Source organism: Dermochelys coriacea, chromosome 5 (genome assembly GCF_009764565.3).
Source record: "Dermochelys coriacea isolate rDerCor1 chromosome 5, rDerCor1.pri.v4, whole genome shotgun sequence".
In the NCBI taxonomy this organism is placed as follows: domain Eukaryota; kingdom Metazoa; phylum Chordata; order Testudines; family Dermochelyidae; genus Dermochelys; species Dermochelys coriacea.
In genome coordinates, this window is record NC_050072.1 from 18,105,661 (window position 1) to 18,124,745 (window position 19,085).

Sequence of the window (19,085 nt, forward strand, 5' to 3'; positions counted from 1 at the left end):
AATTTCACATTCAGATAAGCATCTTCAAATTTAAAAAGTCACTAATCTAGCTGTATCATTTTTATTAGGGTTTCCATTAAAGTATGTGTATCTGATAAACTTCAGCGATATCAAAAATTTGGCCAGGCAAAATTGAAGCAAGAGAGAAACATGTGAAATAACTAGGGCTGTCGATTAATCACAGTTAACTAATGCGATTAACTCAAAAAATTAATTGATTAAAATATTAATTGTGATTAATATTTCACACTGTTAAACAATAGAATACCAATTGAAATTTATTAAATATTTTGGGATGACTACCTACATTTTCAAATATATTGATTTTAAATACACACAGAATACAAAGTGTACCATGCTCACTTTGTATTATTATTTTTTGTTACAAATATTTGCATTGTAAAAATGATAAACAAAAGAAATAGTATTTTTCAATGTACTTAATACAGGTCCTGGAGTGAAATCTCTTTATCTTGAAAGTGCAACTTTCAAATGTAGATTTTTCTGTTACATAACTGCAATCCAAAACAAAAATAATGTAAAACTTTAGAGCCTATAAGTCCACTTAGCCCTACTTCTTGTTCAGCCAATCACTTGACAAACAAGTTAGTTTACATTTACAGGCGATAATGCTGCCCAGTTCTTATTTACGGCAAAGTGAGAACAGGCATTCGCATGGCATTTCTGTAGCCGGCATTACATGCCAGATATGCTAAACATTCATTTGCCTCTGCATGCTTCGGCCACCGTTCCAGAGGACATGTTTCCATGCTGACTATGCTTGTTAAAAAAATAATGCATTAATTAAATTTATGACTGAACTCCTTGGGGGAGAATTGTATGTTTCCTGCAGTTTTACCTGCATTCTGCCGCATATTTCATGTTATAACAGTCTTCGATGCTGATGTTCTTTTTAAGAACACTTTCACAGCAGATTTGACAAAACTCAGAGAAGGTACCAATGTGATATTTCAAAAGATAGCTACAAACTCGACCCAAGGTTTAAGAATCTGAAGTGCCTTTTAAAATTTGAGAGGGACGAAGTGTGGAGCATGCTTTCAGAATTCTTAAAAGGACAATACTCAGATGCGAAAACTACAGAACCTGAACCACCAAAAAGGAAAATCAACCTTCTGCTGGTGGCATCTGACTCAGATGATGAAAATGAATGTGCATCAGTTCACACTGCTTTGGATCATTACCTAGGAGAACCCATCATCAGCCTGGATGTATTTCTTCTGGAATGATGGTTGAAGCATGAAGAGACATATGAATCTTTAGGATATCTGGCATGTAAATATCTGAAAATGCCGGCTATAACAGTGCCATACAAATGCCTGTTCTCACTTTCAGATGACATTAGAAACAAGAAGTGGGCAGCACTGTCTCCTGCGATGTGAACAAACTTGTTTGTCTGGGTAATTGACTGTCCAAGAAGTAGGACTGAGTGGACTTTCTAGGCTCTAAAGTTTTACATTGTTTTATTTTTGAATGAAGTTATTTTTTGCACATACTTCTATATTGGTAAGTTCAACTTTCATGATAAAGAGATTGCACAACAGTACTTGTATTGTGTGAATTGAAAAATACTATTTCAAAAGTTACTAAAATTACAAATATGTGTAATAAAAATAAATATAAAGTGAGCAGTTTTCAGAGTGGTAGGCTTGTTAGTGTGTATCAGCAAAAACAACAAGGAGTCTTTGTGGCACCTGAGAGACTAACAAATTTATTTGGGCATAAGCTTTCATGGGCTAGAACCCACTTCATCGGATGCATGGAGTGAAAATACAGGAGCAGGTATAAATACATGAAAGGATGGGGGGTTGCTTTACCAAGTGTGAGGTCAGTCTAACATGAGCAGTATACACTTCATATTCTGTATTGTAATTGAAATCAAAATATTTGAAAATGTAGAAAAGATCCAAAAATATTTAAATAAATGGTTTTCTATAATTTAACAGCATGATTAATCGTGCAATAAATCACGATTAATTTTTTTTAATCGCTTGACAGCCTGAGAAATAACAGATCAGAAAATTTCAGTTTTTTTAAAATAAAACTATGTCCTGCTTCATTGATTTACCTCCAGTTAATAATGTATTGATCTGAAAAAGGAGGATGCTGTTATCTGGAAACATGTTTTTAAGAATGGCTAAACAAGATGTTAAATAGCCATTATTAAATTTAACATTGTCTGTTGGAATAAAAGATATTTAATTATCACTGTAATATAGGAATATATCAAACAGATTCTTTCCAAATATACAAGAGAAATATTTATTGAATACTTCTGCCTTTTCTGCATCATGATGCATAATTTTATCATCCTTGAGTGTTATTCGGACCTGTTCTAGTGCTAACCTTTAATTTGTTCTTGATCTATTTAAAGAATTATTTCTTATTGCCTTAACCTTACTGGCTGCAAATTTTCTTTTTTTCATTGATACCTTTGGTCTCATTTTAGCATTTTCTAACTGTTGGTTTGTATTCATTGCTATCAGCTTCCGCACTTTTTAATTTGTTTTCTGTATATTAGTTTTTACTGCTGCCTTTATCTCCCCTCTTAATCAGGACTTTTTTTAACCAAAGAAGCCTTCTTTCATGGTAGCAGAAGAGTGGGTTTTTCTGAGCATATAATAAAGCAGTCACAATTCGTAACTGGCATTCAAATTTTTATGTTCAAATATTGTCTCTTATTCAATTCTGTTCATAACTGTTTTTAGCTTGGAAAATTGGCATTTTTAAAGCAGCATTTAGATTTTTACTTCTCTATATCTACTGTATCTTTAAGTTACACCTTCTAAGGTAGTGATCTTATCAACCATTTTGATTGTCTAATCCAACTTCCAGCATAATGAAGCTCATAGAATTTCACAAAGTAAATCCTGTGCTGTGTCTACTAACTTGTAGTTGGGCATGGCATGTGTATCTTGGAAGGCTGGGTGTATGGTAGACATGGAGCAACAGATCAGCCAGTGCATACACATAAATAAAATTTCTAGCTATATGTTTGGTAAAACAGAGCCATTACTTTGGACCTGAGATCCTCAATACTGTGGCTTCCTGCTGACTTAAGTGAGATTTGCAGGTGTCAGTGTTTGTCGAGTGAAATGGAAGTATATGTAATAGTAGTTACTCTGTGTGTGTGTGTGTGTGTGTGTGTGTGTGTGTGTGTGCGCGTGTGTGTGTATGTAAATATATTCTGAAATCATTTTAAATAGAGTTGGAACAGACTTCAGACATTTCATCCCCATGGCATATCAAGAATTTCCACCATTCTGTTCTCAAGTGTTTTATTTACCCTGTAAACCAAAGGTTTCAGAGTAGCAGCCGTGTTAGTCTGTATTCGCAAAAAGAAAAGGAGTACTTGTGGCACCTTAGAGACTAACAAATTTATTAGAGCATAAGCTTTCGTGAGCTACAGCTCACTTCATCAACTTCTCGATGCTTGCTATTATATACACAGTAAACAAATATAGGAATATCTGTCTGTCTTGTCCAATCTTTTCACTACTTTGACTCTTTCCTGGTCACCCTTTCTGTCTATTTTCTGCCTGCCTTACTACCAACTACATTTGAAGCTGTGTCTCAACATCACCCAGTAAATTTGTCTCAGGAGCTCCCTTGAGCCAAAGGAGCTTTTTGGACACTACTCTTTCTCCTAGCTTCCTTCTCAACTCAGACTTTCCATTTATGTCCCTGGTTCATAATCTTGATGACTTCCTTGATTTACTAGAGTTTCCCTTTTCCTCTCTCTCACCTCTCATATTTATCAATCTGCTTATCAACACTTTCAAAATACCATGACTACCTTGACCCCAGCTTTTCTGACATCATTATACATGCTTTTGTCTCTTCTTGCTTGAGTGCAACTTTTTCTGTGGCCTTCCCAAGACTCAGCTCTGACTCCAATCTCTAAAGAATACTTCTACAGCTATTCAAAAAGATAACATTGCACCAGAATCAAACAGCTCCATTGGCTTCCATCCACAAACAGCTCCATCAGATCTCCATTCCATAGTCCTTTCTATAGTTCTTTATTACTGTTTTTTTTCCTGTTCAGAGAGAAGACTTGAAGACCTGAATTCCTTGGGTCCATTATTGATAGGCTGTTTTGATTCCCTGTTCTGAAATCAAACAGTATTTTATAATAACTTTCTCTTTTTCCTTCATAGATCCGGGTTTGCACAGACAGCAATTTTTCCTGCAGAGACCATCAAATGTGGTAGCCCTTGAGGGAAAAGATGCCGTTCTTGAGTGTTGTGTTTCTGGGTTTCCCACACCCACCTTCACATGGATGCGAGGAGATGAAATTATTCCTGTCAGGTATTTCATACTCGGGTCTCTTTATATAATGAAAATTCGTTTCCTAGGGTGAAGTAAGGGTAAAACATTAACTACCATTTTAAGTGTTGTCAATTTGGTTCAGCTTTGAGGAGATGAAGCTTTCATTTTAAGTAATAATAAGACTGGATGTGCACATGAAACTCCTGTTTTCTTCATTTGCAGCTGTGCATGCACATCTGAGGGCAGAATCTAGCCATAAATGTCTTCTTTTATGAAAAGCTATTTAAATCAGATAGAGTGGCATTCAAAAGTTAATTATCAAATTTAATAACAACATTGTAAGATTAGAGCTAGCTCACCGAGAAGGCTCTATGGAGTACCTTAGATCCTGAGTACTTTTCATTGGAGATTAATGTGAACATGGATTTTTTTTGTCAATGTTACAGATCCAAAAAATATTCATTATTGGCTGGCAGTAACTTACTTATTTCTAATGTGACTGATGACGATTCTGGGACATACACTTGCATTGTCAGCTACAAGAATGAGAACAGTAGTGCCTCTGCAGAGCTCACAGTTATGGGTGAGTACAAATTTCCAGACTCTGTTCAAGAGGAGTCCTTTGCTTTCCTAAGAATGTTGATAACCATTAGCGCTTATATAACTCCTTCCTCTGCGGGTCTCCATGTACTTATCTCTAAACTGGTGGAGTTCCCACCCTTCTTTGAACAGGATTTTCACTCACCTATAAATGGTATATACACGTAATCAATATACCTCATGGAAGAACATAAAACAGCAGAGTAAAATTTCTTACAATGTCTATGGCTTATAATCTAATTGCTAGTAGAATATTTGTTGGTGTCAAATCCCAATTTGCTCCATTCAGTTAACTGTTTTTTCTTGTTTATGGCATCACAAATGGAGACAATGGTGATCTGCAATCTTATTTTAGCAAGTTGTTCATAACTATAGTATTGCTTACTGAAATTGATTTACTCTTTTCTCTTTCTCTTATGACTCCATGGTCTTGCTTTAGCATCTGGTATTATGTGCCTATGTTGTTGCTTTTAGTGGAAAGCTTTGAAAACCTTTGGGTTGAAGATCAGGAATTCAAACAAAAATATGTTGTTTCCCACCCCCAAGTTTGGAAGATCACCTTTTATGCCACCCACTGAGCAATGATGCAGTGATGATTTCCTGTGTTACTTAGAGTGACCAGATAGAAAAATCAGGGTAGGGGGTGGGGCATAATAGGTCAATATAAGAAAAAGCCCCGAATATCAGGACTGTCCCTATAAAATCAGGACATCTAGTCACCCTAGTTTTACCTTCTACATAAAAATGTTTTCTCCTTTGTTTCAGATGATAGGTTTAGTTTTGTTTGAGAAACATGTGGAAAGATGTCCTAGAAATTTTGAAACAGGCTTTTCTCCCCTATTGTGTCAAATTTTAATAGAACCAGAATTATAATAAATTCTGAGAAGTGTTGTGTTTTTTTAATCGGAGAACAATACCAAGCTGCATTAGCATTATTCAATAAGATTCAAGAAACTACATAGATAATATTTTGTCAAACAATAGCATAATTTCAGTGTGCTGTTCATTTTGCATTCTGGTTTTAAAGCTTATGCATTAAAATACTTCCATTAGAGAACAGAGCCCAAAGTTGGATTATAGGATATTCAATGCTTGTATAACAATATCCTTTTATCAAATCATAATGCAATGTTATAGTAATTACACATGATGGAAACTTTCTTTATATTGCTTTAGGTACATTAAAACAATATACTGTTTTATTGGCTACATTTTGAAAATTAAAAAATGACTATAATTGCAAAAGTTCACCTTAACTATTTATTGTAAACCTGCATTTCCAATCTGCAAAGAATCAAACACAGAAATGGAAGATAACTTCTGGGATAAAATGCTTATTTAGCTTTGCTGAAAGATGCTGATCAGAAACCAACAATGAAATTATAAAGAACTAATTATAAACACAGCAATTTATGTGAATCTTCTTTTTTTCTCGCCTATAGTAGATTATAGGATCCTGTGGCATGGGCCAAAGCTGAAATTTCAATGCTCTGTAGAGGATTTGGCTATACAATTTCCATGAAAGTTAACAGAAATTTCACATCCAAATCCTTTCGGGACTTGAAAATCTCAGCCCATGTCTTTGTTCTCTATAATGCACTTAACTATCACTTGACTATGACTCTATATAAATATATAATAATGTTATGCTAAAAATGCATTATATAGAAATTAACTTTGCATTTATTTTCATGCTTATACAGAGAGAAATATGTAACAGGGCGTGTACTACAATTTTGGGGACAAACTTGGATTCAGATACTTCTGTGATAATGGTCATATATGAATGGTAGAAGAGAGGTTTCAAAAGAGAGATTTGTTACTTATTGACCACAGTTTGATTGGGGTTATACCAACATAAAGGATAGTACAATCACTGACACAATGAAAATGAAATCTAAATTTGACACAGAAACATGCAAATGCATGCAAAATACATAATAAAAATACATAATACAAACATTGTGCATGCAAAACAATCAATTGTATATGCAAAGTAAAGGGGGTTGGGTTTTTTTGCATAAGCGTCTAGTCACATAAGCTAATGAAATATGGTGTAAGTTTTGGAGGTACAATTTTGATAACTTTTAAAAGTTTGGTCATTTATTTTCATAAGCGTGTAGGGTGGCAGATTTAAATTAACACCATGTATCATATTGCTTAGCAACATTTATTATGTTTGTATTGCTATAGTGAATATGTAAAAGATTCAACAAAAATGACACACCTACTAATGGAGGGCAATAGAAATCCCCATATATCCTTATTTTCATGAAAATTGGACATATATATTTGTTAAATTCATCTCCATAAGTAGGAAACTCTCTGAGGAGTTTACCAGAGTTGCTCATACCATTAGCCTAATTTATAGACATGTAATAATTAATTGATGGTTTATTCATTTCCCATTGATGGGGTATAAATACATATATGTTCTTCAAAAAAAGTTGGGTTATTTATCAAACAAAAACTGTGAATAGCAAATGCACATTTAGTTGTAAAGAATCCATTGTTTGTTAGAAAGATAATTGTTTTCATGTAAACAGTTTGTGTGAGAGTATGTCCTGGAGAAAAGGGCGGGCAAAGCATTTTAATGTGTCACCTAAAAAATTAAACACTCCAATAATTAAAACTTTCCTGAATGCTATGTGAATGGGCCAATACTAGATCAAAGTTAGTTGCATCACATGATAGGGCAATAGCTTCATAATTTAAAAGATTAAAGACTATCTGGCAGGAAAACCAATGTCTTTCACTGGGAAGATCCTAGGTATCATTTCTCTTGAGGATCTTAAAACAATCCCTCACCTGTACTGGCCATAATGCTAAAAATGCAGAAAGGAATGAAGTTGCTGGAAAGGCTAAATAATATTTGTTGCCAAATTTTAACTCTGAATATTTCATGTACAAATCCTTTTTGGCAGCATGTCAGTTGTCTCCTTGTGTAGTAGAAAGTTTAAAACTCCAGTAAACATTACCTTCTCACTTTATAAATCAGCTGCATGCTTGGCAATGATTTTAAAGGACTAGGCTAAGTACAAACAAATGTTTAATGATGACAATCACTGGCAAGGTGATTGCTATGGTTAGGTTGGCTAATGAGTGTCCATTATAACTCTTCTTTCTAGATCTTCTTAAGCTTTTAGAAGCATTCATCTTTTGGGGTTGGAATTTTTCCTGTTTGATCTTTGGAAGGTGAATTTAAAGCTTGAACAAAATGTCTTTCTCAAGAGATTTAGTTTAGTGATTTCACTTAGATATTAGTGATCAACGGCTCAGTGTCTAGTTGGCAGCTGGTATCAAGCAGAGTGCCCCAGCGGTCGGTCCTGGGGCCAGTTTTGTTCAACATCTTTATTAATGATCTGGATGATGGGATGAATTGCACCCTCAGCAAGTTCGCAGATAACACTAAGCTAGGGGGAGAGATAGATATGCTGGAGGGCAGAGATAGAGTCCAGAGTGACCTAGACAAATTGGAGGATTGGGCCAACAGAAATCTGATGATGAGGTTCAACAAGGACAAGTGCAGAGTTCTAGGAAGGAAGAATCCCATGCACCGCTACAGGCTGGGGACCGACTGGCTAAGCAGCAATTCTGCAGAAAAGGACCTGGGGATTACAGTGGATGAGAAGCTGGATATGAATCATCAGAGTGCCCTTGTTGCCAAGAAGGCCAATGGCATAATGGGCTGTATTAGTAGGAGCATTACCAGAAGATCGAGGGAAGTGATTATTCCCCTCTATTTGGCACTGGTGAGGCCACACCTGAAGTATTGCATCCAGTTTTCATCCCCCCACTACAGAAGGGATGTGGACAAATTGGAGAGTCCTGCAGAGGGCAACAAAAATTATTAGGGGGCTGGGGCACATGACTTACGAGGAGAAGCTGAGGGAACTGGGGTTATTTAGTCTGCAGAAGGGAAAAGTGAGGGGGGATTTGATAGCAGCCTTCAATTACCTGAAGGGTGGTTCCAAAGAGGATGGAACTAGGCTGTTCTCAGTGGTGGCAGATACCAGAACAAGAAGCAATGGTCTCAAGTTGCAGTGGGAGAGGTCTAGGTTGGATATTAGGAAACACTATTTCACTAGGAGGGCGGTGAAACACTGGAATGGATTACCTAGGGAGGTGGTGAAATCTCCATCCTTAGAAGTTTTTAGGACCTGGCTTGACAAAGCCTTGGCTGGGATGATTTAGTTGGTGTTGGTCCTGCTTTGAGCAGGGGATTGGACTAGATGACCTCCTGAGGTCTCTTCCAACCCTAATCTTCTATGATTCTATGATTCTTTAGCCATTTCTGATGGAAGAATGGGCCTGAGGTGCACTGGATTATAGCAATGATCAAGCAAAGATCTTTACTCCAGCATAGAATCCCATTAATTTCAGTACAGTGTTATGCTGGAGTGAGAGTCAGGGTTTCCAGATCCAGTCACTGGATTGGAGCTTAATTTTGCAAAACTGACTTTTGCAAGCATTTATTGTAATGAATGCATATCCCCGATAGTGTTTAAATTCTGTACATTCCAATGGCAAACATAATGTGACTGCCAGATTTCAAATAACATAGAGTTAGAATTGTGCCTGTCATGTCCAGGAAGATGTACATAGCCTTTTGAGGATAAAGAAGATTTTTAATCAAATAAACAATTGCATATTAATGTGACATATTTTCAGGTTCATAATAAAATTGCACTTGGATCTCAAAGCTACTTTTAATTGCGTTGAGATTATTGTACATAATATAATTGTTGTTCTCTCTGTGATTTAAAGATCCTGTAAATGTCCCATACAGAGCAATACAGAAGTGAATTGTTTCACAGCAGTGCAAGGTCAGCACACTGGCTTTGCATGGTTTCAGGTTACTGATTAGACAGAGATTGCCAACAAAAACAGAAGACTGGGTCCAAAAGCTGGTGTTCACAGAAAAACACCATTCGTAGCTTTTACAAAGCAAGTTATATGTAATCTATAAAGAGACAACTTAGAAAACGCTTCCAAACTGCAACCAGGGAAACAAGCACCTTTTACTATTGAGTTTTTAGGACCAATTGTTTTTTGCATCAGTTTTATTTTCCAGCAAGAAAGATGAGCCTCCATGTTGTTATGAGCCAGGTCTCCAACAAGTCTAGTTTAGTTTGCCAAGACCAAGAGGTAGTTGGTATTGCAAAGGATGATCAATCTAATCTTTGTTGTTTGATTTTATTTTCACTCCAGAACGTCCATTGCCAGAATATGTGAGCACAGATCAAAAGTATGAAAAATGCTGACTGATAGTGGCCTGGAGCATGTTCCTGTGTGTGAATAATTTAGGAACAGAGTAAATGCTAGAGGAATAGCCCTGTGTTGAAATAACATTGTTTGACATGCTTAGGAACAAAAGCCAGACAATTGTTTATTAAGGCTACAGAAGCATCTTTTAAACTTACCCTGCTGGGCACAAATCATGAAGCATTTATATAAGAAGGATTCAGTCTACTCTGGATGTGAAAAATATGTCCAAGGATATACCATATTACTACATCAATGGTAAAATAGTTCCACATTGTAAAAGATCATTCACTATTCTTAAATCCCTGACACAGAAACATTCCATGGTAGATCCTCAAATGGTAGAATTTGTAATAATTCCATTGAATTTGCTGGAGTGATGACAATTTACACCAGTTGAGAGGATCTGTCCCTCTGTACCTTTGCATGGTAGGGTGAGTTAAGGATCCCATATCAGTCTGTTCTATTAATATCTTTGAATGTTCTGTGTGTCACCAATAGCTAATCCCACAGCAGCTAGCTGAGGTAGATTGTTCATTCAGGTGTTTTATTCTGAATGCCAAACACAGTTGAAACTCTTTACTTGTTCTCTAACTGAATCTATCATTCTATCTGGAACATTGTATGCTTATGTATGTGATGGAAAGCTAAAGTGGAAACAGATCATCCAAAAGATGGTTCCATGATGGATTATCCCAGGCAATTCTTTAAAAAAATTAATAAATCTTAAATCCCCAAAAGGCTGTAAAAACTCCCTTCAAGTCATTTTTACCATCACTATAAGGTGAAGGTCCAAAAGTAGAATACAGGATATCAGGGGTTTTTTTTAAATTTATTCTGTATGTATCAGAAGTGAATGCAGAAGCAAACTAAGGATGCAAGAGAATAACTCATCCACCCTGTCATTTCCTCTTACCGTTATCGAAGTCCCTCCTCTTTTGCTTCCCCATGCCCCAGCTCTTCAGTGCTGCTGAGAGGCTTGTCAGTTTCATCATGCTGCAGTGTCCATTTTCTTCTCATTCTTTTTACGATTTATCTCTTCATGGCATTAGTGGGAATTGTGTGGTTAAATTTCATGGAACTGTAAGGGCCTGCTTTGCATTGATGTCTTTTGTTTCCTGGTGTTTTCACAGTAATATTAACTATCAAAAATATGTTTAAGAGTTGACATGAATGAAGTAAAAGTAATGTATTTAGCTTGGGCATTGGGAAAATATTTTGCATTGTGCTGTTGGGAAATGGGACAGGCTGCTCGTGCTCAAAGAAGTCGCAAGAGCTGCAAACATAAAAAAGAATGGATAAATCTATGAGGAGTGCTGACACTTCAACTTTATACCTGCTAAAATTCAGCTAGTCATTCCAAAAAGACAGGGGCTGAACTGGATGGATCAATATTTCCTTTCATCTTTGTTTTCTCTTATTTAGAAAATTTTTAAAATACATATTATGCGATGAATAAACTTTAAGGGCTCCCCAGGAGCAGTTATTTTCCATCTAGTAAACACCCATTTGTACAATGTTCAGAATATGTTTTATGCAATTGATTGAGAGGCTGTAATGTTTCCTTGGGAATCACTCCATCCACTGTTGCATCATGCTTATGGAGAAAATGGAAGAATTATGATGAAAATGTTACAGATGCAGTTACTGAAAATGTTATGAAAAGCAATGCTATTGGGGATATACCTTGTATTTATCTTAATATCTTATGAAATCCTTTTCTAGCATTTTTTTAAGTACTTGAAAATTGTAGACTTTGTGTCATACAAAATAAGTTATATTTGTTGACCCTCTGTTTTTATTAAGGCTGTGATGGAAGTTTTATCTTACCCCATAAGTTGGGTGTCTGCGTGCAAGGCTCACACAATAAAGGCAGATCACCAAGGGTGGAGAAATCTGGGTACCTGACAGGTTTTGATCATAAGTAAGCCTTCTTGTGATTTGCATCCCAGGTGAATTTTGCTTTTGGTGAGAAACAGAAATAAAAAGAGAAAAGAAGTGTGGGGAGAAATGGAGGGATCAGAGGTGTAATGAAGATTTGTCTGCTTAGAGTCTCTGGTTCAAGTTTGCCTCAAGGAAAGAAAACTTTATTGCTAGAATATAGAAGGATGTTGAAGGTAGCATTGAAACTAAGAGTTTAGCATGATTATAAAAAGAATGTACATTTTATATGGATAATGAAAACATCCAGAGTTGTTATAAACAAAGATTTTAAAAATAGAGTTTTGGTAGGGATATAAGCCCCTATGTTTCCACGCATTAGTCAACATCTAATGAATGAAGGGTAAAGAAGAAACTTTCCATTTTTAGGTGGTTTTTCCATAACTTTACTCTGCTTTATGCTGAATCTGCTGGTACTGGTCAATGTCAGAGACCAGATCCTGGACTAAGATGAGCACTGCTGTATCCAGTATAGCATTTTCTTTGTTGCTATGTTCCTTGCTTTCTTGAACCTGTTGGTGCAGATATGAGCAGTTCGGTCTGCAGCAACATGATAGAAAAGATTCTGCTAGTGTCTTGCCTTAATGGGCTCTCACAAGAGTGAATTGAAAATGAACCCAGATCAAGAATGTCTGGGGACAGTGTTTGGTAATCTAAGAATAAGCACCTAATTTACATTGAATTTCAGTGGGAGCTGAGCTCCTAACTCATTCAGACACTTCGGAAAATGTAGTCCTTGTCAATACATCTGTGGGCTAGCATCTTACAAATGCACAGGCCACACCTCTCTTGTGCTACTTATTTATGGGAAAGGCTTGAATAAAACTCCGCTTGTTGCCAGTTTCAGCTAATATGCATAATCATGTTCAACCCAACAGCGGAATATGCATGTAGAAAGGAGCTATTTGTTGTTGGTGCTCTCTCAAAATTACCCAAGGAAAATTGTTGGAGATACTGAATTTGAGGATGATTTCCCCAGATCTTTGTTGTGGCAATGGAAATGCATCGGTCCATGGGAAAACCTGTTTAAATCCATCTGCACAGGAAGATCAGTATTGGCATGATGCCTTTGCTATTTCTATGCATAACTCTCTAATTTAGGAAATATATCATTTTGTAGATCTGGCTGTAGTGATCAGTCAGATACTCTATAACAATCAGAATGGAAATTGCTCAAATTGAGCCTTATAAAAAGATTCAACTGTACTACATAGTAACAAGTGAGATCTATTCTGTGAAAAGGACAGATCATCACAATAGGTACTAATCTGTTGTTCTGTATGGATAGTTTAATGATCTACTGCACATATGTCCTCAAACCTGCAGAATAACAACTATACTGGTAACTAGAATGCTCTGTTTTTATTTGCAAAAAGAACAGGAGTACTTGTGGCACCTTAGAGACTAAATTTGTCAGTCTCTAAGGTGCCACAAGTACTCCTGTTTTTTTTATGGATACAGACTAACACGGCTGATACTCTGAAACCTGTTTTTATTTATATCTCAATATTCTTTAGTGACACTGATACACATACCCCTTATGGCCAACACTAACGATTCTTCTGTAATAGGCAAACCAGCAAATGCCAATCTGTACTGCTGTATCACACCAACTTGCTGTCACCCACACAAACAGTTACTGGATGCTTTGCTGCTCTAGGCAACCACTTATGGCATCTGTATTGTGCAGCTGCCTATGCGTTCTCCTCAAGAAACTGTCAGAGAATCACTTTTTAGGCTTGGGGTAAAATTTTCTGAACCGACTAAATGATTTACGAGCCTAAGGGCCATTTTCAAAAGGGCCTCAGAACTGGGTGTACAAAGGTGCTTAAGGATGCAGATAGGTACTGTGACAGGGTCAGGCCAGATGGCTACAGAAGAGTGTTAGAAGGCAGATATATTAGTCCCAGATTAAGGAGGTCCATTTTCCCTGGGTAAGGTAACAGGGGCAGTTCCAGAACAAGAAGGAACTTGCTGAGGCAGGCTAATTAGGACACCTGGAGCCAATTAAGAAGCTGCTAGAATCAATTGGGGGGGGTGGCTAATCAGGGCACCTGAGTATAAAAAGGACCTCACTTCAGTTTGTGGCATGCGTGCAAGGAGCTGCGAGCAAGAGGCACTAGGAGCTGAGAGTGAGAAGGTGTACGGCTGGAGGACTGAGGAGTACAAGCATTATCAGACACCAGGAGGAAGATCCTATGGTGAGGATAAAGAAGGTGTTGGGAGGAGGCCATGGGGAAGTAGTCCAGGGAGTTGTAGCTGTCGCACAGCTGTTCCAGGAGGCACGCAGGGCTGGAACCCGGCGTAGAGGGCGGGCCTGGGTTCCCCCCAAACCTCCCAATTCCTGATCAGACACAGGAGGACTTGACCTGGACTGTGGGTTCCATCAGAGAGGAAGGTCTCTGGGCTGTTCCCTGACCCACATGGTGGATCAGCAGAGACTGCGGGGATTGTTCTCTGTTTCCCACATGCTGGCCAGTGATGAGGTTAGCTGAGTGAACGGCAGGTTTGAGCCACTAGCAAAAGTGGCCAAACTGAGGGCTGCCGTGAATCTCTGAGGCGAGCAAATCCGCCAATAAGCACAGGACCCACCATGGCAGAGTAGCGGCGTATTAACGCCTAAGCCGACAAATTTGCAAATTTATAATAGCAGCCAGAGGCTGCTTCCCCCGGTGCCGGTTCGCACCCTCTGCCCCGGCCCCGCCCCAACTCCACCTCTTCCCCGCCCCCATTCTCCACCACCTCCCTGCTCCTATTGGTCCCCTTCCCCAAATCCCCACCCCAGCCCCACCTCCTCTCCTGAACGCGCCACGTTCCCCCCCTTCCTCTCTCCTTCACGAAGCTGTTTCGCGCACAAGCACTGGCAGGGAGTGGGGAGAAGCAGGACCCAGCGGCGCGCGCAGGGGAGGAGGCAGAGGTGAGCTGGGGTGGGGGGGCGGCAATTATTTCTGGGCCTAGGGGCGGAAAAATCATTAATCTGCTACTGAGGCAGAGAGGAACTTTGTCACAGTACCTATGGAGATTTTCAAAAGGTTAGGCACCTAACTCCCACAGGCTTCAAGTTAATCTTCTGTAAATCCCACGAGGCACCTATTGGTATCTTTTGGCACCTAAATACCTGTGTAAATCTGGCTTTTAGGCACTTAGGAACCTTATTCTAATTGGAAGTCAATGGGTGTTAGGTTCCTAGGCACCTAAGTCACTTTTGAAAATGGTACAGTGGGAGATTTTCAAAGGCACAAAAGGAGAATGGCTGCCTAACTCCACATAACTTTCTGTGAGAGATAGATAGGAGTCTAACTGTTCCTTGTGCCTTTGAAAATCTCCCCCTTAGGTTCTTAAGTTACTTAAGTGTTTTTCAAAATTTTATCTTCATCTAATATGTAAGGCCATACCTTATTCCATGCTGGAAAACTAAGCTGTACACTGTACTTTTTTTGGTATTGCATTGATGTTTGGCTCATGAGGGTCAAAATTTAGGGCCTTATTCTGATAACACTGGAGTCAAGGTGGACTTTCCCCACTATTTCAGAGGCAGGATTGGGCCATATACGAACACAGCAGACACATAGCTTCATTTACTGTCCCTCTCACGCATGCTGACCACCCTGATGACCATGACTATGCATGCAGATGAATAATTCTCTCTTTTATTTTAATTATATAATTATTATGCATGCAGATGTATAATTCTCTCTTATTCTTCAGAAGCCTGAATATTATTCATTAATTTTTCAATGTAGTGTAATTAAAAAGCAAAAACAGTTATTAAATTCCAATTTAAATATTTGTCTTTCCCCCACACCCCCGAGAAATAAGCAACAGAATAGAGGAACGTACAAACAAAAAAATCATGCATTCTTTTAATGCTGTTGCTTAGCAACTACACCATCTTGACTCAGACTGATTTTCAAAACTGGTTTGTATGCTGTTTCATAACTAATTTGCCCATAGGTTGTCTGGTCTCAGATGCAGGGCTTGCATGTGAGCACACATCTTTGAAAATTAGGACAAAATGTCAGTTCATTAACCTCCAAGATCTTCTACATTGCTACAATTTAGGATTGTGATTGAATGGATTTTGCTAAATTTTATTGTTGCTGCTTCTGACTCAGAATAGTTATGAGTATGTAAAGCCTGTGTTGACATCCATGGTAAAAGACAATAAAATGTAATAAATTCTAATAGAACACAATATAGTTGTTAGCAAACTACCTAATAAATTAAAACTAATTGTTACAACTGTGTTATGTATGTTGATTCTGTGCCTTCTTGGCATTCCCTACACTATTCTATGTTGTGCAGGAGAAAATGTCAATTTTAATGGCACCCCAATTTTCTTTCTTCCTCCAGTAATTAATCTGGTATTTATAATTCACTTCTCCTTATTCTTTAAAGGGTCAGAAAAGAAAACAATTTCATGATTTGAGCCTGGATCTTGCAATTCATTGCGTGTGGGCAAAACAGACTCTACTTGTGCAACAAATTACAGAAGATGAGCCTAAATTATCAAATTATGTGAATTATTATTGGCCAGACCTTAGCAGTGGAACTGTAGATACCTATTGTCCTTCAAAAGAGGAAGGATAATTTTGTGGTTAAGGCTGTAGACTGGCAAGATCTATATTTTCTGAGTGACTCTGCAAATAAGTGGAATGGACAGTTCATCACGCCTGAGAGATCGGTCCCTGAACAATACTGTGGCAGATTCCCAGCAGATGTAAATCAAGACAACTCTGACCCTAAGTGCCTAACTTTCTCCAGCTGTCAAAGGGGAAGAATGTCTATCTCTCTCATTGTTTCGAAGATTAATTACTACACGTGTCTTAGAAAACTTCTAGCCCTTTAAAATTTCTCCTAACCCACAGGAAAGGAGTGTCATTTATGGGAATTAAGGCTATGTCTAACCTTATGGTAACGTGTAGAGTACATATACTGTATGCATCCCTAGCACAGGTGTATATATAGCAGTGTACATGGTGAAGCACTACTTAGGTGAGTTGAGTAAAGACACGTCAGAATCGTAGGGTAGTGCCCTATGCACCTCTCTACACCCCAGTCCGTACCTGCCACATCTATGCTGCTATTCCCTACTAGTAACTGAAATAAGTAACATTTTTGATATTTTATTTTTATAAAGGAAAAGTCATTAAATATAGTTGTAAACCAACCCCTCCACACCCCCAAAAATGACCCATTGAGGAAAACTGAAATTACTTTTCATTTTACACTGGCGGAGAGGGTATGTTTGGTTTGGGGTTTTTTGGGTTTTTTTGGTTTGTTTTTTTTTAAGAGCTATTGGCATCAGCTGCTGCCAAAATGATTCACTGAATAACAAATAAACAAACAAATAAATAGCCCCCCAACAAATAAATAAATCTTGAAAGAAAGCATCTTTATTCTGTTTATAGTGAATTCCACATCCCCTCTACAGCATGCCCCACACCGGAGGTTATGGGACCAGATTTTCAAAAGAGCTTAGGGTCATATTTTCAAGTGCTCAGTACCCACATCGGGGACAACTTTTAGAAAGAGTTCATTCCCTCTGAGGCACCTGAATAAGGGCTAGCTTTTCAAAAGAACTCGGTCACCGAGCTTTCTTGAAATCTGGCTCAAGATGTGGGTTCTGAGCCTTTCTGAGAGTTCTAGCCTTAAGGGTAATTTCAAAAATATAGTGCAAAAGGCTCTTAAATATTGCATTGCATGTACTGGGCTTGTATCACCCAGCATCTTCTCCTGTGAGTGTTGGATAATAAAGCTAGAAACCTCTGTATCATAGCACTGTCTCGACATTAATATATTATGAAAGTTAACATATTATTTATTTATTTGCGGAAACATTGCCAGTGTGCTAGGCACATTCCAAAGATAGAAGACAAGAAGCTAGGAAAACACAAAATGAAAGGGGACTTTTCCTATAGTGCTGACTGGTTTTGTGGAGTAAAAGTGACAGATCACCCCACCACACACACACATACACACACAGACACTCCAAACAGCTTGTAAAAAACAAACAAACAAAACCAGGAGTGATTAGACTGCTGGAGTCCTAAGAGAACTAGGCCTCTTTCAGCACAAAGCTTTTCTGTGGATGAGGTGTCTCATTTTTCCGGTAGCAGTTTTTTCCTGATTCGTATCTTGACCTTAATATGTTCAAATTTCCTGTTGGATTTTTACCATCTTGTTTTGTTACTTAGCATAATGGACAGAAGTGCTTGTAGCTGAATGCTTGTGAGCATGATCTTTTAACTTTTAAGCTAGACGTTCAAGACTGCATAAATATATACGGTAATGGGATAAGTGATTTCTTGTTTCTGTTTCTGTTTTGCACTACCGTTCTGGGTGTACACTTATTGAAGCGCTCAGGAGCACTTTCTGCAGCAAAAAGATTGACAAAAATATTTTAGGCTGATACATTTATAAACCTGTAAAATATTGTTTAGTTTCATTATTATCCTTTGAAAAAATGGAATTGATAATATATTGGGTTTGATTTTTGTTGTTGGTCAAGGAAAATTCTAGGAAGTGGAATTCTGTCCCTCAAATGGAACATCTAAAGCATCACATTTGGTGTGTACAGTTTCATAGACTCAGGAAAACGAAAAGCATGACACTTAAAAGATTTTGTGGAAAGCCTGAATATTCCATTATTATAACATGGCATTCATGACAATATTCATTGGATCAGTCTCTACCCTTTTGCCTCAAAGTTCCAGTTTGATTCAACCTCCCACAAGAGTGATTGAACCTCAGTTTGATTAATGGTTTTAGTAGATCCTAAGTGAAGTGAATGGTGAATTCCACTCAATCAGATCTGGATTATACAGTCATCTGCATAAAATGAGCACAATAAACACAAATCGGTGCAGCTGCCAACCTTCAATTAAAAAAAAAAGTGGAGGGAGAAGGGGAAGGAAAAAAAGGCTCTAGAGTGTGGTCTATAATATCCTCCAACTGCACCCTATGGATGGCTAGATAGAAGACTTCCA

General features: G+C 37.8%; 1 protein-coding gene across 2 annotated transcripts in view; it reads left to right on the forward strand.

Annotated features, from left to right (window-relative positions):
• Positions 1 to 19,085, forward strand: part of DCC (DCC netrin 1 receptor) — a 975,841-nt gene that overhangs the window by 455,532 nt on the left and 501,224 nt on the right. For both annotated transcript variants that reach the window (XM_038402401.2, XM_038402402.2), the window contains exons 4-5: positions 4,179 to 4,329; positions 4,737 to 4,873. In XM_038402401.2, the coding sequence (XP_038258329.1) occupies positions 4,179 to 4,329; positions 4,737 to 4,873 (288 nt within the window). The remainder of the gene's footprint in view (positions 1 to 4,178; positions 4,330 to 4,736; positions 4,874 to 19,085) is intronic.